The sequence below is a fragment of the Sander vitreus genome, chromosome 3 (assembly GCF_031162955.1).
Source record: "Sander vitreus isolate 19-12246 chromosome 3, sanVit1, whole genome shotgun sequence".
Taxonomy (NCBI): domain Eukaryota; kingdom Metazoa; phylum Chordata; class Actinopteri; order Perciformes; family Percidae; genus Sander; species Sander vitreus.
Genome location: NC_135857.1, coordinates 620,012 through 644,261, shown reverse-complemented (window position 1 = coordinate 644,261; position 24,250 = coordinate 620,012). Strand labels below are relative to the sequence as shown.

The 24,250-nt window shown below is 41.1% G+C and overlaps 1 protein-coding gene across 2 annotated transcripts in view; it reads left to right on the top strand.

The window, feature by feature from the left end:
- traf4a (tnf receptor-associated factor 4a) overlaps positions 1-24,250 on the top strand; it is a 41,133-nt gene that overhangs the window by 1,029 nt on the left and 15,854 nt on the right. Inside the window, exon 2 of one of the 2 annotated variants that reach the window (XM_078245484.1) lies at positions 16,347-16,456. The exons of the other annotated variant lie outside the window; for it this stretch is intronic. Within the exon in view, the coding sequence (XP_078101610.1) occupies positions 16,452-16,456 (5 nt within the window). The 5' untranslated portion in view covers positions 16,347-16,451. The remainder of the gene's footprint in view (positions 1-16,346; positions 16,457-24,250) is intronic. 2 annotated transcript variants of the gene reach the window in all.

The window sequence follows — 24,250 nt, the reverse complement described above, 5'->3', positions numbered from 1 at the left end:
TTGTGTGCTTTTCCAGGTTTTGTCTTTTTTTCCGTATTCAATATTCAGGGTAAAGTCTCTTTTCATATTGTGGTGTTTGTGTCCTCCCCATCCTGTCTGTGTTTCTGCCCTGGGGGTGGCTGGGTCTGCATGGGGTCGAGGTGTGTGTGTGTGTGTGTGTGTGTGTGTGTGTGTGTGTGTGTGTGTGTGTCCAGGATTAGACAGATTCCTTCATTGGTGTCAGTGAGGAGGCCGCTGAGGGACCTTTTGCTCCTAGGTCAGCAGTCTGAGAACCCCCCCCCCCATCCCCCCACCCTAATCTGCTCAACATTGAAGTCTCTGTCAAGACTTTTAGAAAGAAAGCCTTTGTTTTTATCTTTAGGTGGACTGCTCTAACTGTCTGAAAACAGTCACTAACTTCAATACCCTAAAGGGAAACCTGTAATACCAACCACAATGTATCTGCAAATCATGGACTTGCATCATAAACGTCTTCTGGAGTAGACAGAGTGTATGTGGATATGAATAATTTCTGTTAACTCTCTTAACTAACCCTTGATTTAAAGTTGTATTTAACTGGTTTTCTTCTTCATGCAGAAACAGAAGTATAGGGCTTTAGAGTAAGATTAGTCAATTAATCAATTAGTCAATCAACAGAAAAATAATTGACTATAATCATGCAAGCAAAATGCTAAACATTGCTGAAAATGTTCAGCCTTTTCCTCTTCTATAGCCGATGATTGTACACTGAATAGCTCATATGGACTGACTTTTGAAGACGTCACCTTGGTCTCCAGGAAACAGGGATGGGCTTTTGTTACTTTTATCCAGGGGTGTAACACTACGATCTGGATCAATTTATCAATTTGAAATTCCCACTTTATGTTTATAATTGTTATTAAAAACAATAGGTTGTTTCTTATTTAAATGTCTGAGCTCAGTAATAAAATTGTCAAATCATATTTTAATTGCTTTTTGTGAGTTGATATGAATGTATTGCTATTGATCAGACCCCTAAATTGAATTGAATCGAAGCAGACTTTGTGATATCAGCAAATATCATATTGTTGTCCAAAGAATCAATGTAATATATATCGTATCATGATGAAACCTTTCCTTAGGACTTTTTATAGACTTAAACATGAAGCGGTCAATCGAGAAACAACGAAAGTCTAAAGATTTGATTGTGAAAGTTATTGTGAAGTTGGGTTTCTTCACTTTTTTGTCGTATTGATTGGAAGATGTCCATGTAGCTCTCTGGATCTTGATTGTTGTTTCTTGTGTAGTTGTATGAACGGCACAATAATAAAAACTATTAATTCATTCCTCTGCTGTGAAAGAAATATATTCTGTATTCACTCACAGAGCAACCTTACTTATGTTTTTAATGACCATTGAGTTGACATAGAAGAGCAGTTATTGTGCTGCAGATGAACATCACTGTTGACGTGTTGCGTGAATCATATCAGAGCTTCAGTGATGTGTTTGGAAAGATAAAGAGATGAAGACAAAACAGAAACTAACAGAGCTGTTTACTCAGTTTTGTTAGAGAAACTGTTGAGAACTTTATGCTTCCCGAAATAGTTAAATATAGAATTATAATGGTCAAAAGTCAGTGTTCCGGCTCATAAAAACACTGTGGGTTGTTAGTGTGCTATTATCTAGTAAGAAATCTACTCAATCTGACTGGTCTGCAGTTTAATTTACAAAATTGGCCTTTCTATTATTTTACTGTCTTTAGTTTTACTTGATGAAACTTGATGACCCCCCCGAGGGAAACTCGCAAGCAGATAGAACTTCTTTGTAAACAACACTCTCTTTTAGAAAAAGACAACTATGTATTCTAATCGTGAAATGTCAACTTTTCATGCTTCTTGTGTGTGGTTGACAGCAGGGAGGTGGAGATGTGAACAAAGGCTCAGCGCACATGAACCGCTTTGTTGTGCACCTTGAGTCATCAGGGAGCCTCCTCTTGCTTACTAGACAGCAGCAAATTACATCTAGTTGAAAAGCAGAAACGCTGATGAACAAAGCGAGTGAGGGAGGAAGAGTGTTTGCTGCTGAGTTATACTGCTACTATGATTACAAACATTCATAATTGTATTATTACCAGATGGAAAGACAACCGGGCATCTCAAATTCTCATTTGTTCTTCTCACAATGGCTTCTAACATATCTAAAGTAATTATTAACCATTAATGAGTCCATTATGGCGTTTTTCCATTACGTGGTACCTGCTCGACTCACCTCGCCTCGACTCGACTCGACACACTGTGCGTCCGTTTTCCGTTGCAGATGTTAGTACCGCCTCAGCGTGGCTGGTCGTTATATGCCAATAACACAAGTATAAACATCAGGCCACTTGAGCTTGTTTTCCAGTTCTGTGGAGGCTCCACGCAGAGCTTTCTCCGTATACTATGTAAGTGGCCTGATGTGTATACTTGTGTGCTGGTGTGTGCGTCGAGCCGGCCATGTGTGTGTGTGTACGTGGCTACGGAGAAAGCTCTGCCTGGAGCCTCCGCAGAACTGGAAAACAAGCAGCGCCGCAGGAAACTGCCGTGACCTAACGCGACACACAGAACGTGGAAGGTGTGTTGTTGTTGTTGCCAGAAGACGCATTTAGTTTCAAATGAAGCTGGAGGCAGCAAAACATATATATATATATTTTTTTTAAATAATTTTATTTAAAGCTATTTAAAAATAGCGGGTTTGTTCAGGACGCCCCCGTCTATCGCTTTCATGTCACCTTTTGGTATCGCCTCAGCTCGCTGGGAACCTCGACTGAGGTGGTACTAAAAAAAGTACCTCTTAGCAGGTACCAGGTACTTTTTTTTCGTAATGGAAAACCAAAAAAGGCGAGTCGAGCAGGTACCATGTACTGGAAAAGCGCCATTAGTTACAACTTACACACCTTTCACAGGGGGTGCCTTATTAAAAGGTGGTACCTCATTATCTTATATCAGATTGTACATCAGATGGTGGTGTTGAGATGTCTAATCTAAGTTGTTCCGATTTTTCAGATATTCAAAATGTTTTTTGCATCTTGATGTAAAAGTATAGACTGTATATTAATGGACAGAGCATGTGTGACGTCACCCATTGGTTTCTGGAGACCTGCTATGAGTCGTCGAGTTTGCCGTTACGGGCGCAGCCATCCTGGTTGGGGATGTGTCTAATGTGATTTTAGACGTGAGGGAGGAGCCCTTACACTCTACTTTACGTTACGTTACACCAAATCATTTCTAATAAGGGAAGAAGTTCCACTCTTTCGTTACTTCCGGCTTCTGAACTGGTTGCAGTTCCACCAGAGTTCCATATAGGGGGCGCTCACAGGCCAGTGCAGAATGAATGGGACTCTATGGAGCTATACCCCTCAACATCCACTTTTCTCAGGATATCATTTTTTGTCTAGTAATCTGAATGTTGCATTCGAAAGGGGAGGCTAAGAAAATACACACTGCTGGGTGTTAGATTATTTTTAAAGAGGCTTTTTTGTTCTAAAAAGCCTTTTTAAAATGTCAATGACGTCATACACATATACATCTAGAGATACTGCTTTACGGTAAGCTCTAAGTCGCTTCCTTTGTTCTCTCGAGGCATCGACAACACAGCTGACAGGTTAGACTCTCTCTGTTAATACACCACAGCTGAGAGGTTAGACTCTCTCTGTTAATACACCACAGCTGAGAGGTTAGACTCTCTGTTAATACAACACAGCTGACAGGTTAGACTCTCTGTTAATACAACACAGCTGACAGGTTAGACTCTCCCTGTTAATACAACACAGCTGACAGGTTAGACTCTCCCTGTTAATACAACACAGCTGACAGGTTAGACTCTCTCTGTTAATACAGCACGGCTGACAGGTCAGACTCTCTGTTAATACAACACAGCTGACAGGTTAGACTCTCCCTGTTAATACAGCACGGCTGACAGGTTAGACTCTCTCTGTTAATACAGCACGGCTGACAGGTCAGACTCTCCCTGTTAATACAGCACGGCTGACAGGTTAGACTCTCTCTGTTAATACACCACAGCTGAGAGGTTAGACTCTCTCTGTTAATACAACACAGCTGGCAGGTTAGTCTCTCCCTGTTAATACAACACAGCTGGCAGGTTAGTCTCTCCCTGTTAATACAGCACAGCTGACAGGTTAGACTCTCCCTGTTAATACAACACAGCTGACAGGTTAGACTCTCCCTGTTAATACAACACAGCTGACAGGTTAGACTCTTCCCTGTTAATACAACACAGCTGACAGGTTAGGCTCTCCCTGTTAATACAACACAGCTGACAGGTTAGACTCTCCCTGTTAATACAACACAGCTGACAGGTTAGACTCTCCCTGTTAATACAACACAGCTGACAGGTTAGGACTCTCCCTGTTAATACAACACAGCTGACAGGTTAGACTCTCCCTGTTAATACAACACAGCTGACAGGTTAGACTCTCCCTGTTAATACAACACAGCTGACAGGTTAGACTCTCTCTGTTAATACAACACAGCTGACAGGTTAGACTCTCCCTGTTAATACACGTGCTAGAAAGAGGTTTGCTAATGTTTTAAAGACCACACTGAAATATTCACTCTGACATTCTGGTTCCACTTTGGTCAAGCGGGATCTCCGATCGTAATCAGTCCTTCACTGACCAATCAGCATTCATTAGCAGAATGCTAGCGTGTTATGGGTAACAATGACTCAACCTGTAAGAAATCAAAAGGACATAAGTACTCGCTCATTCAACTTTTGACCTATAATCCATGCTGAACTTGCAAAAACTACAATCAAATCTGAGATTTCTCAACGACAATCAGGCGAAAGAGACTAATTTAGCCGTCTAGCTCCATAGAGTCCCATTCATTTAGCCGTCATAGCAACCGCACGTGTCACCCCCTGCTGGAATTCAGATAGAATGCAGGTTTAAGGTACTTCCGCATTTGCAGGACTTCGCCGAACCGGATGTGTTGTCCATTAATATTAACAGTCTATGTGTAAAAGATCACATTGTTTCTCTCAAAGAAGTCAACTTGTTTCAGATGTTGCTCTAAATTAGAGTTTCTGCTCCACTGCTCAGGTAGAATAAAGCCTAAATAGATATGTACATCAATAGTAAATTATATAATGAATAGGGGTGGAAATCAGACATGTTTTATCACGATACGATATTATAGTGATTCTTTGGACAGCGATACAATATTTACTGATATCACAAAGTCTGCAACGATACAATTTTGATTCAATTCAGGGTCCTGCGACGATACGAGACGATACATAAGCCCATTTAACACAAATTTAATTGATATATCAATCCAGATCAATGTATTATATATATATATAATGAAATAATATTTCAGCAGCTCTTCCATCTTTGCTAACTGTGACAAACAGAAACAAAGCTGCATTGTCCCCTCTTTAATTAACAAAGTGTGCCAGTTGGGGCCACTTTCAGCTCTCTTGGCCTCTGTTTGTGAGGAGAGTTCAAGTTTATTGAGGCTGACAGACATTAGTTAGCTAATGCTTCGCCCATTGTGCAACTAGCTTGATCCTTTTCCTGTAATGATTGAAGGCTATGGAACATCCAGTCTGGGCCTGCCAGCCGATCTCTGCCCACTTTCACCCTGGCAGCTCTGCCGCTGTCTCCCCAGCTCGCTGCTCTGTTGCAACAAGACTGCTACTGCATGGCATTTCTTCACTGTTAATCATCCTTTCTCAACAAACAGTCCCCAATACTTTACTGGCAACACTTTTGCACATTTCACATTTATTATCTGTTAAAACACCACCCCTCCCTTCTGGGTGCTTCACCAGAGGAATAAGAGTTAATACGTCATTAATAAATGTCTTAGTCATGAAGTCTGCAGTTATAAATACATACATCCATCTTTAATAAAGAGTTCTTATCATGAATCATGCAGTTACAAATGTTAATAACTCATTAATAAAGAGTTTTAGTCATCAAGTCTGCCATTAGAAATGTTAATGCGTCATTAATGAAGGAGTTTAATCATCAAGTCTGCAGGTATGAATGTTAATTCATTAAGAAAAGTTGAAATAATATAAAAAAGGTCTTATAAAAACTATAATGAAGCTGTAAGCAGATATAAGGACATTTTTACGTTCATGTGTTATTTTAGTGTCAACAAGTACAGTATAACATCTCCTATAAAGACGTGTTATACTATATTGCCATAGCCATATACCCATAGCCTACAGTTATGGGTGCTTCACCACAGGAGGAGTCATAGTTGTTGACTTGTACACTCATAAACACTTAAATCTGCTTACAACCACATTTCAGTGTGTTATAAACCCAATTATATACATGTACTGCTTATCAACGCTAAAGGGTTAATCGTGTATTTTCACTTCAAAGGTTGTCAAAATAAACTTCCCTGAGAGGCACTCGAGGAAATGCATGGATTGTACTTTCCCATGTGTCAGCGCTTAGAAGAGCTGGTGTGTGCCTCCTCTGTGTCCATAGGCATGCTAGCATGTGATGCTAATGGGCTGTGTTTCCGCCCCGGGAGGAATGTCTAAATACTTTACAGTCCTGGAGGCTGCCCCCAGCACCGGGAGGGAGAGTCATGGGGTAAAAGCAGCCCAGCCCTGCAGCTTTAACACTCACTGCAATCAGATATGACTCACACGCTTCAACAATTGAGTTTGTGCTGACCGGGCCAGGCCTTTGTTTTAGCAACACAGACTCTTTAATAAAGGAGAGTCCACACTTTATGGTATGTAACACAATTTCTTTCACTGTGTGAGGGCTAAGCAGCTAAGTAGCCCTCACACATGCCAGGCCTCATGGCTCATCAGTCCTGGGTCTACTGAGCCACAGTAATGCCATGCAGTATGACAGTGGGCTCTTTGTGGGCATGGTGCAGTGCTGTGCCGCAGCCTTGCCAGCGGTGTAATTGGTTTGTTCGGCTCGGGAGCTTCTTCTTCTTCCGTGCAGTCGTGTAGTGCTGCAACTGCTGACTTACCCAGAGTCACGAGGAACTCCAAAGTGGGCTAATATGAGATTTTGTTTCACAACTCGAGGGGAGGGTTTTTTGGGAATGGGCTATGAGTCATTTGAACTTTGACACATCCACAATTTTTTCACTCCTCATTGATGTAGGTAATACTCACTCTCCCACGCGTTCATAGTCTGAATGCTAAAGTACTACAGACTCTTTTACAGTACTCTTCTTCCAGCGGCCTTATTTCAATGTGTGGGCAGAGTTTAGTGGAAGAAGAATCGATACCACTTTATGATGAGCGACCTTTTATGACGGGTTTATAAGGTCTAACTATGGCTTTATTAATGGTTTATACATCAATCAATCAGTTATTTTCACTATCAACAAATCTGTTGGGTCATTTTCCAATTGATTGGTTAACTATTTAGTCCATAAAATGTCTAAAAAAGGTAACATGCCAATCACAGTCTCACAAAAATCCCCAAATGACCTCTCCAAATATTCTTCTACCATCTTCTAGTTTTGTCGAAAGAAAACCAATGATATTCAATTTACAGTTTAAAGTTTAAAATTTAAAACGGAGAAAAGTAGCAAATGAAAAAGAAAAAAGATAGACAAAACGATTAATCGATTATCAAAATTGTTGACAAGTCTATTTGGTGATAATGCAGTTATAAATGTTGGTAATCCATTAATAAATACCTGTTCTCATGAGCCATAAAGTCTGCAGTTCACACATGTGAATAAGTTGTTAGTGTTAATGTTCTTGGCAAGAAAGCAAATAAGCATATTTCCTCAAAATGTCCAGCGTCCTGCTGGAGGATAAACACCTATAGATCAATAACCGATCTATAAAGCTTTAGAAAGTGATGTATTAACTATTTAAACACTTTGTAAAGGGAGATTTATAAGAAAGCAGTACCATAAAAATCAACCGGCGTTCTGAAAGGCGTTTGGCTCCGTCAACATGTGGTAATCAGGGTTATTTCTCCCCTTTTAAACACATGATGAATCCACTTCTGTCCATTGTGTGTGCAGCCGTGCAGAGGGATGTACAGAGAGGCACTTTGAGCGTTTCTTAAAGGGCTAAATGAAGCTGTGTTGCATTGGTGCCCAATGTTGTGTGTCAGTCTGCCACTTGAGGCAGCTGGGGCTTTGTGTCTCAGTGGGTATCTCTATCTGAATGGGAGCAATGCCATGGATGGCTGATGAATGACTGTGTGTTCATTAGCATCTCCGTCCCTCAGCCCCATTAAAGAGACATTCACAGTCCCCCGCAGGTGTCCTCAGGCTGCACAGGCATCCTGGGTCCAGATCCGGAGAGTTCGGGGGAGGTGGGTGGGCTCTGCTGTCCCATCCTGTCTCTGACGACAACGATGGTCACTGGGCTGCACACACAGAGAGATGTTGTTTGGCTGAGTGAAAGCCCTCGGGCCTCCGCTCTGCACTTTGGGGTCTGTGAAGGCCTCTTAGAGCTGTGCACTGAAGCTGCTGTCAGCTGATGGACTTGGGGTGACAGAGCTGGAAACAGCCCAGTAAATCTGAACACATCAATGCATAGAAGGAGCTGCTCACTCGGAGAGCACAGCAGCATTTATCTAGGGAAAGGACAGTCAGTACTCTATACTATATGCCTACAGTAAATGTACCTAAACCTCCATGATGTGCTGTACCTGTAAAGTCAAGACACAAACACCAGCTACTGTTGAAGTTATGCCGCCCACTCGTCTCTCTTATTGTAGCGACTGAGTGTTCCTGAACATTACACGTCCTCACACTCATGGACTTTGTAACTTATTATTATATAAGTCGCTGATCTTTGAAGTTTAACATGGAAGTTTACTTCCTGCTGCTTCAACCGTATTACTTCCAGAATTAGAAACAGAGATTCTGAAGCTAAAGCCCTTCACACCGAGCCTGTCTGGACTGACTCATGGAGTTTGGTTCAGTTTAGGCATCATGAACCAAGGCTGCAGCTTACAGCTATTTTCATTACTGATTTATCTGCCAATTACTGTATTTTTTTAATGAACTGATTAATAGTTTTGTCTAAAAGATGCCAGAAAATAGTTTAAAATTACTATTATTATTATTATTATTATTAATAATAACCAGAGGTGAGATATATATATATAAACTCAAAGTAACAGTCTAGAATCTAAGGATATATAAAGCAGCAAATTCTCACATTCGAGAGACTAGAACTAGCGAATGATTGACATTTTTGCTTAAAAAATGATCTAAAGAAGTGATCTAAAAGGTTGCTACATTTTGTGTCTGCTCAAGTATGAACAGTTATGCACATTGAAGTCACTGCACTCAAGCTGAAAATGAAAGCCTGAGCACGAAATCCAAACAAACAACAGGAAATGACCCTAAATCACAGTATTTTATGGGTGTAAGGAAATGAATGTTGACGTCCAGTAATTACCCATGTTTAGAACGGCTGGCATGAAAAAAATTAACTGAAGCTGCAGTTTTTGGTTTACAATTAGTGAACTCTCACTTTGTGTAAACACTAGGGAAGGTGGATTATTACAGACAGTCCAATAATTCAGTTTTTGTGACTGAGACCATGATAAATGACATGCGGCCCATGTGGCCATTGTTTACATGCTCTGATTCACCTGTAAACCTTCCCACTGTAGTTTAACTTTATAACCCTTGTCATTTGAAGCGTTTCCACAGCGCTCCGTCACCCCAGAGACAGACAGATGTAAGCTGGTCTGTTTCAGAATAAGGTCATTTGCTGCGAGTCTCCTGGGAGGAAGCTGAGAGGCTTTAGAGATGCAGCTGTAACGATAACATCGCTGAGAGAAAGTGTCCTGACCATTTCTCACAGCTGCAAAGGTCCAGAAAAAGATATTATTATGAGACATATTGTGACAGCTGTTTGAATGTAAAGAAACGCGAGCGGGGCACTTAAACCTCTTCGGGTGGATTTTCTCATTGAGATGTTTTGGCCTCTCGTGACGGGGCGGCTCTCCATGCGTCACTTTCAGGTCACATCATCTGTCTGCTGCGAGGGAGTGTATTAGTGACAGCCAGTTCAAGCATAACTCATCGCTTTTTTGAAAGACTTCTAAAAAGTGGCTGATTTTATTTGACTCACAAGCGAAACCGCCTTGAGAGGTCCGTCAGCTGCAGCATCAGACAGGAATACATCCATAATTATCCGGCTTGTTCAAGAACTCTAAGCCTCTCGTTGACTTCTACATGAACCGAGACTCTGTCCAAATCAGTGACCACACACCGTGTCTTTTCCTTGCTATGCTGTCGACAACAATGTGAAAGTTTAGGCAAAAGGCAATTTGTGGTTTACAGAAAGTCTAAAAGCTGTGACTCAACTTTCACACACCTTAATCACGCGCAGAGGACAACATCAAATTACTGCAATTAGTAGTCCCACTTCATGTTACATGAGGAGCTAAACTCATCGTTGCAGGTGGTTTGGCTGTTGTGATGTAGATCGGAAATATTATAGCTGTGGGCTTTTGTTTTTTTCTGTCAAAATGAAGAAATTGTAGAATTAGGCAAAAAACATATTTGGTCAGTAGTTTAAACTTTGGGTCTTCAGGATGAGGATTTGAGAGTTCATTTACATGTTTAAAATGACAAAGGTGGCTTAGTTAAAGGAAATTAATGTTTTTTTACAACTTTAGCATTTAGCATCATTTTTACATCATAAAATGAGATTAGTCGCCAGGTTAGTTGCTGAGATCTTGAAACATGGCTGCATCTCTAAAACAAGTTTGACGAAACAGGAAACTGATTTTTAGCCAGAATATCTAAACCACTTTATTTGAAAGTAGACAAGGTAGTCAGTTAATAGGTCATTTAGTCAACAGTAGCACACAAGAAGAGAAGAGTTGAGTCAGCGACTCACTAAAGTCCGTTATTTTAATTTAACATCAGTATCTATGTAAAGTTTGCTAAGCTAGCTATAATTAGCCCTATTGACAAATCTGCTGACTACATTGAATTAAGCAATGGTGCATTTTTATTGCTTATGAATTCAACTTTTCATTTGTAAGAGGAACAATTTCTTCTTTCAAAAGTCACATAGTCTCGATTTAAGTCATCTTTTAATTGCCAAAAATTAACTGGCTCTGATTTCTTAAATATGAATGTTTTTTTTTAGTCCTCTAAGATTGTAGAAGTACTTATCTGTGAAGGACAGGAAAGAAAAGACAGCTGGTTAATGACTGCAGAGCTGCTTTTTCTGTTGTTACCAGCAGCTTGATAGAGTTTGTGTTCTAAGCAAAGAACTAAACCAGAGCATTGGCAGTGACCCACTGAAAAGAAACTATGGTGGATGATCCTTTTTCCACTGTTGCATACAGAGCAGACACAACTCAAGTTTTCATCCAAATGCAGTGCAAATCTTATCTGACAAAATGGGGTGGGGGGGAGGGGACTCTACTGTTTCTGAGTATTAATTAGATTTATATTTATATTCTTAATTAAATAAGAGTAAATAAGCGGAAGCAGTATGAATACAGCGCCGCTATAAGAGCCAGTTATGGACATGCCTCAACTTGCCCTCCTCTATAAGAGGTCCTTTAAAATGAATCCCAGCCTTTTGGGGCCAAACAAAGACAGAAAACATTCCAGCTATGCAGTGAAGCACCTTGCCCCTCATACAGCGAGCATGCTGGAACCAAGCTGCCAAACCCAGCCCTGCTGACGCTGGACTGCAGCCAGTTGGCCCAGATCTGACGAGCATGGCTAGTGCTCACACGTGCCTGGGTATGCATGCTATGTGAAATAGCTTAGATACAGGTATGTTTATCATGACACGTACATGCTCTCTGCCTGTTCCCACAAAACGTATAAGCCCCTCAGAAGGTTTGTAGATGGGGTGTCAAACAGCAGATATTTGAAGGTAGGAGGCAAGTTTTTCAGTTTAAAACCATTTCAGTGCTCAGTCTGGCCTCATCTGCACTCTGCTCCCTATCTTATTAACTGATCCCCACCCCACCCCCCTCCAATCTGTTTGTGTTGCGCACAGGTCACTGAACTAGCTAGAAAGCCGACTGTGAATATGCACACAGCAAAACACACACATGTTCAAACTCTCACAGAAATTAGTCCAGCAGGATGCTTTTGTCAGTTTATTTTTCTGATTTGTGTGAAACGTTTGTGCATAACTGAATTTCCCAAACAGGATGTTAACGAGTCACACACCATTAGTTGATGAGTCAGTTAACATAAAATAAATTGGCAGCTTTTTTGAATATCGATTAAAGCAAATGTACCAAAACATTCCCTTGTTTCAGCTTCTAAATTGTGAGGTTTTCTTGCTTTTCTTTCTTATGTGATATTCAGTTGTATATATTTGGGTTTTGGACTGTTGGTTGGACAAAACAAGCCATTTGAAAACGTCACCTTGGGCTTTCTTTTTTTCAGCTATTTTCTGACATTTTTATCAATCAAGTGATTAATTGGTTAATTGAGAAAGCAATTGGCCAATTCATTAAATTAATAAAATAATGAAAATAACTGTTAGTTGCAGCCCTACCAACAATTATTACTCCCACTTACAGTATATAGAAAAGCAAGCAAGCAAGCTAATGAGTCCATTTCTCTTGAATTTGAGTCAAACTGATGTCATGTTATTATTCATATAGAAAGTAAAGCTTACACATACATCTAGGGAACTTGTCCACCATCTAGCATAGAGCATTCAAAGTTTTTTTAAGTGCACAATATGCAGCATATTCCAATTTATCATAAACGCACTGATCCTGCAGTGTTTCCACTTTGTCCCCCTTAATGTGAGATGCTCCGGTGATGCTCCTCTGGCAGAGGTATTGTTTGTGTTGGGGAATTGTCTTCACTATGAGGCAGCTGAGTGACCGCTGCAGTAGTTGCTGAGCTGACAGGCCAGCATGCGAGGAATCTGAGTCTGAGGTCTGAAAGGAGAGCAGCTGGGAGCGGAGCAGAGAGCGTCTCACTGCCGAGGCACCTGTCCTCAGTGAAAGGCTCCTCTGTACAGCTGAACAGGTGTCGGCAGAGCAGTTAAGCCCTTCATTTGAAGCGAAACACTCCTGAATTATAGTCATTTATCCACAGGGGCCCTATCAATGTTAAGGTCATTGGCCAGTTGCCCCCTCATCCTTTCCGCTTCCTTCCTGCCAAGACTTTTCCACCTTCCTCTCATCAGCTGGGCTGTTTGCTGTGGTGGTCCTTTAACCAAACAGCTCAATGACTCTGTCAAGTACACTAACTCCCTTGTGTTGTGTCTCGCAGCTCATTCTCAGATATGTCAACACAACGTTAATGCTCTGAACCCGCTTCTTCCTCCCTCTGCACAAGCCAACTATTGATCCCGTCAAAGAGCCTGCGCAGGAAGTCGCTCTGTCAGGTGCACGTCCAGATGGATCATTCAGTCAACTCGTTCAGGGTGAAGGAGCGCTTGTTTTCTAGACTTTCTTAGCTCACCAAACCGTGGTGGAAATGGCACAGGATTGGCTGATTGTGGTGGTAAATTTACAAATGGGACACCTCATTTGGCAACAAATTACCATTTTTATTATCAATTTATCAGCTGATGACTTTTTCGAGGATTCCATTAGTCATTTGGTCAATAAAATGTCAGGAAATAGCAAAAAGAAATGTCAAATTGACATCTTTAAATTGCTTGTTTTGTCCGACAAAAGAAATCTGCGTACTATCACAAAAGGACCGTACAAAAACCAGCAAATATTCTCAATTGAGGAGCTGGAGCCAGTGTAGTATTTGACATTTTTGCTTGAATATTATTCATTGATTATTCAAAAAATAATGGTCAGTTGCAGCCCTTCAGGAACATCTCTGCCTATTAATCAACTTGTTGCAGAATGTAACTGAAGAAATAAACAGCTGAGTGGTTCTCACACTGCAGTCAAAGCACTGCAAATAATTTAGCTAACCAAAGATTAAAAATTGCATTGTCCTCTGTGATTTTATTCTTACGAGGAATGGGTGACCTCTCTAATTGTTGCTAATTCCTCTTTTTCTTTTCTTTTTTGCTCGTTACGCTGATTGAAATCTTGTCATTTATCTCATTGTTGCTCCCGGCAACAGGGGCAGGTTGAAGAATTCATGCTAGACGAACAATGCAGCCGAGGCGTTTTGAAACAAAGGAGGCAAATTGACGTCAACTCCTCGCCTCGCTGAACAAAGAAATTGCATCCACGAAGCAGAGAAATGGACAACTGCAGGAGGCGCAGCTCTGAGCTGGCTCACAGTCAGTCAGAGGGGGGGCATGTGCAGGCCGGGGGCGGGTTTTTGTATCGTTTTAATCTACATGTACTCTTTACAGATTCAGACTGATAAGGGAAAACAGGAGCCACAGCATGTCTGAGATTATAACAGCTGATAATAGGAGCAGTGAGCAGTGACTGTTCATTTTAGGTGAATTAGTGCCTGCAATGTGTCTGCAAACCACACACACACACACACACACACATACACACATACCTAAAAAGCCCTCACCTTCCCTCCCAGTTACCATGGACACAAACGCACAGGACCTAAAATTGTCACGGCCACTGATGTGCACACCTCACAGGCCTGAATCAGCTAACTGACAAATCAGGAAAAGGAGCTTTTCCGCTCGCAGTTCAATGGGAATGCTAAAAGAAATTCACATGAAATATGACATTTTATTTTCGGATATCTGAGAGGAAAGTGAGACGTCACTTTGACTAGTTTTTGAAGGTGAGCAACATCGAGGAAGAAAGACGAGGCTGAGAGGATAAAAAGTTTTTCTGCCTGAGAGGATCACAAGTGACTCATGACACATCAGACTCATGGCTGTGCTTCCTGCACTCGGCTGTGATAACGGTGAATCACAGCGAAGCAGGTCACAGACTTTGACAAGTGGAAATCCAAATCGTTATCCCGTCTCTATTCTGTCTAAAACAAACAATTAAGGAGAGGTGTCTGCACATTTTCTGGAACTTTTAATGATTATGTAGGATTGGACTCCACCTCTATCTAATTAATGAATGTGTCACAGAGGGCATTGCACATTTTTCTTCCTCTTCTTGTGGGATCGGACTGAAATAACTCGCACAGTAAAGCTGATAATGGTTTACCCACACCTGCTATCTGGCGCACACATAGCAGGTCAACGTTTGTGTTGAGTGCAGTACTTATCTGTGAAGGACAGGAAAGAAAAGACAGCTGGTTAATGACTGCAGAGCTGCTTTTTCTGTTGTTACCAGCAGCTTGATAGAGTTTGTGTTCTAAGCAAAGAACTAAACCAGAGCATTGGCAGTGACCCACTGAAAAGAAACTATGGTGGATGATCTGTTTCTCCACAGTTACATACGGGGCAGACACAACTCAAGTTTTCATCCAAATGTAGTGCAGTGGTTCATTAAGATTAACAGCTGCTGATTCTTCTGTCGAGAGCCATTACAGAAGAGGAGGGCGCAATGAGATGATGAAATTAAGAGTGCCAGTCAATCCACAAAAATGTGGGAAACGTGACGTAAATGTGGCAATTATGTTTGTTTCATGAATTAATTGGAGACATGCTTTATTCGCTAAAGGCTCGGACACACAGAGCCGACGGCCGACTGTCGGCAGTAAAGCCAGTGTGACTGATCAGTCTCCCCGATGGTCCAGAAAGTTCCTCAGAACACACCGAAGAGACGAGACGTAATACATCTCCACAGCAGGCGGCGCTAATCTGTATAGCTGATTGGACGAATGCATCACGTGGGTCTGGTTTCTCCAGAAACTCAAAGCCAGACTGTCATGGCGGCTGGTTCAGAATCCGATCTCATATTGCACTAAAATAGTTGACCGAAACGTGTTTCTGAAAACATTTGAAGAGAGAAATAGGCCGTGCAGTTGCTGAATCTGTCTTCATTTCAGAAAGATTTTCATCAGATTCGGAGAGACTCTAGTCAGGCTCATCCCGCTCCCCGTTTCCTGGTTAGCTCTCCACCAATCAGATGGGTCATTGAGTCCGACTGCCGGCAGTGCCCGCCCCGCTGATTATACATGTCAAAATGAAGGCCGATGGCCCCTCGGACGGACGACGGCACGAACACACCGAACAGACTCGAGTCACTGACTTAAGTCTGTTTCCATCGCACTTTGTCGCCTTTTTGTTTTTATCGATACATCAACTTTTCCTCAGACAAGCATACTGCGATATTTCTTTTCTGAACTTCCGATCTTTTGACGGAGTGTTTTTTTTTTTTACATGCTAATTGAAAATGATGGATAGAAACTCACGTATACATACAGCACATAATACAACACAATTAAAATGTGTGACTTTGAAACGGGATACATTTTATCTAACTCTTTAGCATTTTTCCAAGCAGGAATTATTTTGTGAAACGGATTAAAACCATATTTTTGTGTTTCATTTCCTTTTCTGGTGTATGGGGTGAACAGGTGCAGGGTAATAAAAAGATCTGTTGTCCATAAGATGTTACTGGTTGGAGGGATTATCTGCGCTGCCCACCTGCTGCTGTTGGTTGCAGAGGAGGCGATGCAGAAATGAGGTGAGATAATCTGCCTTTCTGGACCTGCTAGTTAAATTTGGTTGCAGATATTGTGTTGTTTTCCCTCTCAGCTTGTTTACAACTCACTTTTGCGCCACATATTTTCAAAGGAGTGACAGTCACTCTGCAATAAAAGAATAGTTTTAATTAAAGGGTGATGAGAGATGTGTTTCCTGAGGCATGCAGTAGATCTGCATGCATTAAAAACAACTGTTGTCTTTGTCTGCTGTATGAGTTTTGGCATTGAGAGCAGACTATAAACGCGTGAACTGAAGGGCTTACGAATTGCTATAAAACGTGATTCATGGGAAGAGAATGCAAAGCCGCAGCACGTCCTTCTCTCCTCTGGTACCATGAGCTCATGTGTCTATAGGTGCTGCTAAATCGTGAAACTTTATCTCTAAGTGGCTTCTGATTGATGCCTTTCCTCTGGTGGCCAACAGCGGAGTAAATTCTCTTTGAAGAGAAACTGTCCCTCTTGGCCTCTGGGCTGGGATCTTGGTGGGGTGGGGGGTGGTTTTGAAACTCGTAAAACAAATCCCACGGAGAGCAAAAGGAGGTCGTTACGTAGGAATAATGAGTCGTTAGGACCAGCTAACAAGCCATTGGCATATTCCTCTTCATTCTTCCACAGGAGTTAAGGACGTTTTGACAACAAAAGGCATTTTGACAGTTAATTCACGTTGAAATCCACACCACTTAATTTAGGAAACGGCTTGTGAATGATCCTACTTTGGGATGACCTCATATACAGCGTCGTGGTTAAAGGAGCATGAAACCTCTGGATGTAAAATCCTGTTTTAAATTTTAATAGCTTTTTAACACAAACGCCTCATGGGATTTTGTGTCAGGATTGATTTTTTTTAAAAATATTTTTATTACTTATTAATTATTTCTTTATTACTGAGTGAGGGAGGATAGTAGAACGACTCCATTAAAGCTCTTGACTGATGGAGCTTGCATATTTCAAGATCACGCCTCCTCTCTGCGTGCTTAAACAGAAACTTTCCCAGCATTTAAATCTTGCGTGAATCTCCTATTTATTTGAAGGACTCATTTATCTGCTACTGTCCTAATTAATCAGAGAAAGTGTGTTAAGTGAAATGCTTTATAATACAGAATCTCTGGATTTACAGGGCATTAACCTCCTAACCTCCCTATCAACCATATGTCCATCAACAACACGTTTGCAGAGTTAGATAAGATCGTTACAGCTTCCATATTTGTCCGCTGAATATGAAGCTAACTTACAGCCAGCAGTCGTTTAGCATAAAGAACAGAAACAGGCTTTTCTATGGATTGAACAAACAAAATATTAAGTCGTGATTTTGTTACCTTTGGACCAAGGCAGGCTAGCTGTTTCCCCCTGTTTCCAGTCATTATGCTAAGCTAATTAAGCTAAACGGTTGCTGGCTGTAGTTCTCAGCAAGAAAGCGAATAAGCCTGTTTCCCAAAATGTCCTCAAACTGAATGATAGGCTACCTTTTTTATTGCAGCATTTGCATACTGATAAAAATGCATTTTCTCTCATTCTGAAAGACAGCTTGTACAATGGCCTGAAGCGCACTGCTGCTTCCACACAGTTTAATCTGTATTAGTGCTGCGATTTCATGCTGTGCTTCTCGATGATTGTGACTCCAATAGCTGATTCATTAATGCCGTTCGAAGGAAAAATGAGCCAACTGTGTCTAGTGCTCCTTCTCCAGTGCCATATGCATACAGTTGGCAGGCAGCTCTCCTTTTTAATAGGCCAGGCAATGCCTTGGCAATCTCAGAGCCCCTCCGTCCAGTGCAGGCATTCCACAGGATTAGCGTGGCAGCTCCTCGAAGCCAGCCGCCATCGCTGCAGATAGGCCTTTTGAGCAGAAATCTGTCCTCTGAAGCTGAGCTAAAATTAGACCAGCCATCTGTGATTAAAACAGCTCAAATTTACACGTGTCTGGAGAAATTTACAACATGTAACTGCTTCCATTTGGGCTGAGTTGGTGGGATAACAGTTGATCACTCTTTTTCACAAATATGTGACAGTGGATAGTAAAATGGAGAGTGGGGTTATTCACACTTACTGCTGCAACCTTGACAGCAGCTTTTAGCACGTTTCACAGACCAGTAGGTCCTTCTCACATGTGTGACATGTTAAAGCTCAGGACTTTCATTGATCTCCGGGCACAGTCCTCCACCCGCCCCTCCACAAACCACCCTTCAACCAGATCAAACGTGAAGCATCTCCTTTCAAGCCTTCCTTTCCTTTCATGTGTGCAGTGCAGGCCTGGGTACGCCTCCGTTATGGTGGTCTCTGTTTTTGCTGTGTACTGCGTGGGTGAGGGTGACAGTACTGCATTGCATGCATGAGCTCAGCTCCCGATACAATTGATGGGACAGACTTCTTTCTCAACCCCCCACCCCCCACCCTGTACCCAGATCAGCAGCAGTTAATGAAAGTGGATTGATTTTCTGTACCTCCTGCATACAGCGCATAATCTGGGGGATGAAATCGACCAGGAAAAAAAAATATCCTACAGCATTCTTTAACATTTGCCGTTTTATGTATTTGATTGGCTGCTAATCTGTATAGATATGAAACTGCATAACTGGGACTGATGCCCATAACACTTATTTTAACAGGATGTTAAGAAATTGTTTGACATTTCAGGAAATGTGCTTATTTTCTTTTCTTAGATGAGAAGATTGATACCACTCTCATGTCTAATTTGGTAAAGCCAACAACAGCCAGTTACCTTAGCTTAGCTTAGCACCAGACTGGAAACAGGGGGAAACAGCGAGCCTGGCTCTGTCCAAAGGTAACAAAAATGTCTCTGACATGATATCACTTTTGTTAAATCTGTACTAAAACAAACAAACAAGCTATAGAAAAGCTAGCTGTTTCCCCCGTCCCCTGTCTTTATGCTAAGCTAATAAGCAGTCTTTGTGCTTAGCTAAGTTAACTAGCTGCTGGTGCTTTTGGAGTTAGATGCAAAAATGCAAAGATTGATACCAGTCTTATGTTTATCTGCCCAATATGACAGTCAGCAGCTGGCTAGCTTAACACAAAGATTTGAAGCAGGGAGAAACCGCGAGCATATCTCTATTTAAAGGTAACAAAAGCCACCTCTAAAGATAACATTTCATATCTTGTAATCTGTACAAAACCCTTCATAAAGCCAGACTAGCTGTTTCCAGTCTTAGTTATGCTAAATTGAGATAACTAGCTGCTGGAGCTAGCTTCAAATTTAACAGACAGAAGGTATAACTTGTTAATTAATTAGCTTTATTAGTGCTGCTAGGCATATATTGTTAGGACAGAGCCAGCTATTTCCACCTGTTTCCAGTATTTATGCTAAGCTAAGATAACCGACTGTAGCTTCATTTTTGCCATACAGACATAAGAGTGGTGTCAATCTTCTCACCTAACTCCCTGCAAAACAGCAATCAAATATCTAACTATCTCTACTATTTCTCTGAACTCATAATATCGTAGGTGCGAATTAAGAGGAAGTCCTACACAACCAGAGTTTATGAAGGCTATAAATTCATAGTCAACAGAAACAAACTGAGAAGAGCTGGAATTGCAATCCATGTTATAACCCTCCCCTCTCTGATAAAGACTCCATGTCAAAGCCCGATCACACTGATGGAAGGAGACAGTGTGAGGGGATTATAAATACTTCTAAGCGCTGTCTACCCTCCTCACACACTTAAGGATGGATTATGGCATCTCGCAGGCTTGCGCTCAGCCTGCAGATGGCTGCTCCTCCTCCTCCCTCTGACCCTCCATCCATCCTTTCTAACTTCCTTCCTTCCTTCCTTCCTCTCACTCTCTTTGTAGCTAGTCCTCTGGCAGGTGGCTCTTTTTTTTATGGTTTGCTATCATGGCATGGTGTTTTCTAACCTCTGGCAATTTGATGAGTCATCGTATTAATTGCTCACAAATTCAAACCTGTCTGATTCCTCCTCGCTAGCTTCATGGAGCTACTTTTTATAATCACAGAAGCAAAATATTTCAGTCCAGGAAATGTAGTTCTGAACATACTTTAAAAAACAGAACAATAATAATGTTCTCCCAAGCCCTTATGTGTAACCTTATCATCAATGGGAAATTAATTCTGTTAATTAGATTAGATTAGAAGATATGATAGGATATAAGATAGAATTTTATTTGTCCCAAGGACATTTTTGTTCAGCACTTGCGGTACAAAGTAGGGGTGCAAATAAAGAAAATCTAAACAATAAAGAGTATAGGTAATAAGGTGGAAAAACTAAATGCACAATGCCAGAAATGTACACTAAGTGTCATAAATAAAAACTGGTTAACAGTAAATTGCAAATCCAAAATATATACATGCCAAAAGTAAACAGGTAGGGATCATATAATTAACTGGTAAAATAAACAGGATTATTACACTATTAACTGCAGAATATGTTGATCAGAATCAACAGTTTTAGAATATTTGTTTATTGTATGCCATAGTTCAATCATTTGTCCTATTAATGCAGAAAAACAGAAGTTTTGTGGGCTGTACTTTGTTTGTATGCTCTTTCAGTGTTTTTACATTTCAAGTAAAATGTGTGGGTTGACATGGGCAACACACAATTTCTGTACAGGAACAGGGTATTTCTGGGTACATCTTATAGGCACATTAAGCTCCATCAGAGTCATTAAAAAAAACATACAGTATGCAGTAATATTACTCTTTATCTGCTGCCGGTGCCACTGCAAAACTGACATTTAAGAAAAACAAACTGAGAATTTGTTGACCTTTGGACGCTTTATAGCTGTGTGAACTCGCTCACAGATGGCTTGTGCTCACAAATGTCAGCACGTTGAGGTGAACTGCAAGGAGAACTGAATATCATTACATAAGTGATGACGGCATGAGCAAGCATGGCCTCAGGTGTCCTTACCGTCAGGATCCACAGTGTAGGTTTGTAAAATTATCTCTGCAACTACACAAAAGAAAGGAAACAAAAGCATAAAAACACGCTTTCTTCTGTTCACATTTTGTAGGTATAGTCTCAGTGTAGCTCATAATAAAACCTTCCTTTTCAATGGTTTTTCTATCTTGGTCCACATTTGGTCCCAGTAAGTGTGTTACATAGGGTGCTGCAGATGAAGCCAGGGAAAGAGGCCAGACACACACACACACACACACACACACAGACACACACACACACACACACACACACACACACACACACACACACTCTCTCTCTCTCTCTCTCTCTCTCTCTCTCTCTCTCTCTCTCTCTCTCTCTCTCTCGTAGTAGTGCCTTTCTCCCACTTGCATCATTTTATTCCTGCTTTGGCAAGGCAACATAATAAAAATAATAAATAAACTGCACTTTAAAGTTGAGCTGTGCTTGATTTATATGAATACGTGTAATCACCATTGGAAGTAGTTTAATTTTCCGCCTGTCTTTTTAGGGTTGTCTAACTCTGAGTCAGATGTAATTTATGTCTGTCTTGTTGATGACCATGACCTGCAGACTGTCAGCCATTGTTACATCATCTTAAACAGCTGCCAGTGGCTGTTAGTGACCAGCCGAGGAAGTCGGATGGGATTTTACAGGTGTCATATTCTGGACAGGCGGGCACTAAACTCAACAAGCAGGTTCCTGAAATCCATCTTAATGTAGAAAAAAATTGAAGGGAATAAAAAATATTGTGTTTGCACCAGACTAGGATTAACAGGTCCTTTTAAGAATGTATCCCTATTGTTCTCTGCTTTTTGGAGAAATCAATGATAAATTAAAGCTGCAAGCAGCGATGAACGGGCCCTCGCCTTCTTGCAGTCGGGGGTACTGGCAGACGCAACATCACATGTAGACCACACATTCTAAGTTTCATGTAAATCGGAATAACTTTTGCCAAGATACAACCGTTCATGTTTTAACAGCCACCTACAGGAAGTTGTTCCTCCATAACTTGCACACTGTTGTAGCTATCAAAATTCTTTTGATAACTTTTAGTCACAAGGGTCCACCAAGTCTATATCCAAGTTTTCGTGCAGATTGGACTCACGGCCCAGGAGGAGTTAGACAAAGTATGTTTCCCATATATCGCAATGTGGCTAATTAATAAAAGAAATTCTAACAGAGCATCTAATTACCGATTCACTCTAAATTTGGCATGGATGTTCAAGCCCCTATGCGGAACAACTGTGTCATGTTTGGTGTCAATCTGAATAAATCTTGGTAAGATACGCAACTTCCTGTTTCGACAGCCCCCTACAGGAAGTTGATCCTCTGTAACTTGCGCATTGTGTTAGCTATCAAAATTCTTTTGATAACTTTTTGTCATAAGGGTCCACCGAGTCTATGTGTAAATTTTTGTGCAGATGGGACTCACGCTCTAGGAAGAGTTAAAAAGAAAGTAGGTTTCACTCAAAGCGGATTTGCTAATTAATTAAAAAAAATGAAAACAACGCCATCTAAAGGCCGATCGGACTCACGCCCCAGGAGTAGTTAGACAGAGTAGGTTTCCCATATATCAATATTTTGCTTATTAATTAAAAAAAATTCAAACAGCACCATCTAATGGCCGATTGGCGCCAAGTTTGGCACAGATGCTAAACCGGCCATGACGAACAACCTTGTCAAGTTTCGGGGCAATCGGAATAATTATTGCCAAGATAGCGCAACTTCTTGTTTATACAGGAAGTTGCTGTAACTTGCGCATTTTTTCAACTATCAAAATTCTCTGGATAACTTTTCGTCATGAGGGTCACGGATACTACCTGCAAAGATTCAAGAAGATTGAAATCACGGCCTAGGACGAGTTCGAAAGAATGTAAAACACATGAAAAATGCATAATTAAAAATGGCCGCCTTCCGGTTGGGCGTAGCTAATGAAGGTAAATAGGAAATATGTCCGCAATGATTAGAGCAATATGGGTATTAAATATTGTGAAGATCGGAGCAACTATGTCCAAGTTAAGGCCTTCCAGGCATTAGGGGGTGCTATGGACCACGCTTACAGGTTTAGGCCAAATTGCTGTACAGTCTCGCAAAGCTCGCAGGTGTTCATGTGGGCGCCAATTTTTGCTAAAAAATGTGCCCAATGGCTAAAACCAATTAGGGTCCCATAGGCCACGCCCACTTTGACCAATCAGTACCTTACTGTAGGGGTGGCCTCAGGAGTGGCCCTAAATGGTACCCTTAAAATTTTGTAAAAATCAGATGAGCCGTTCATGAGCTATAAACTTTATGTACTTGTAGCGCCCCCTAGTGGCCAATTTTTGTAAAATGTGTGGGGCATCTCCAGAGGGTCATGGCAAACAAGAATCTTAAGTTTTGCGTTGATAGCAATAATTTTGGTTGAGATATGGCAAAGTTGGTGTTTTCATACTTAGCTACACAAATTTGATTGTGCGTAATATGTGCAATTGTTATCCTATAAAAATTCTTTGCATAACTTTTTGTCAGGTCTGTCTGGAGATGCTATCTGCCAAGTTTCGTGCAGATTGTTCGCACGGTCTAGGAGGAGTTCGGCAAAGTAGGTTTTCGATAAATCGTGATTTTTCACGCATAAAAGTCTAGGCGGAAATGGGCGTGGCCTATATCAGGAGATTCAGCTGGATCCAGGAAACGCGAAGATATATGGTTTTTGAATGTGCGATGTACAGCTTGGGAGTTATAATTTTCTGCAATAGCGCCACCTAGTGGTGCATATGAGTAATTATTTTGAATCATTGCAATTTTCACCAGTTGTGACATGTGTGCAAATTTTTGTGAGTTTTCGTGCATTCTAACCCCCTCAAAAATGTGACGAAGGACTCGGAAAAATTATCTGATGAA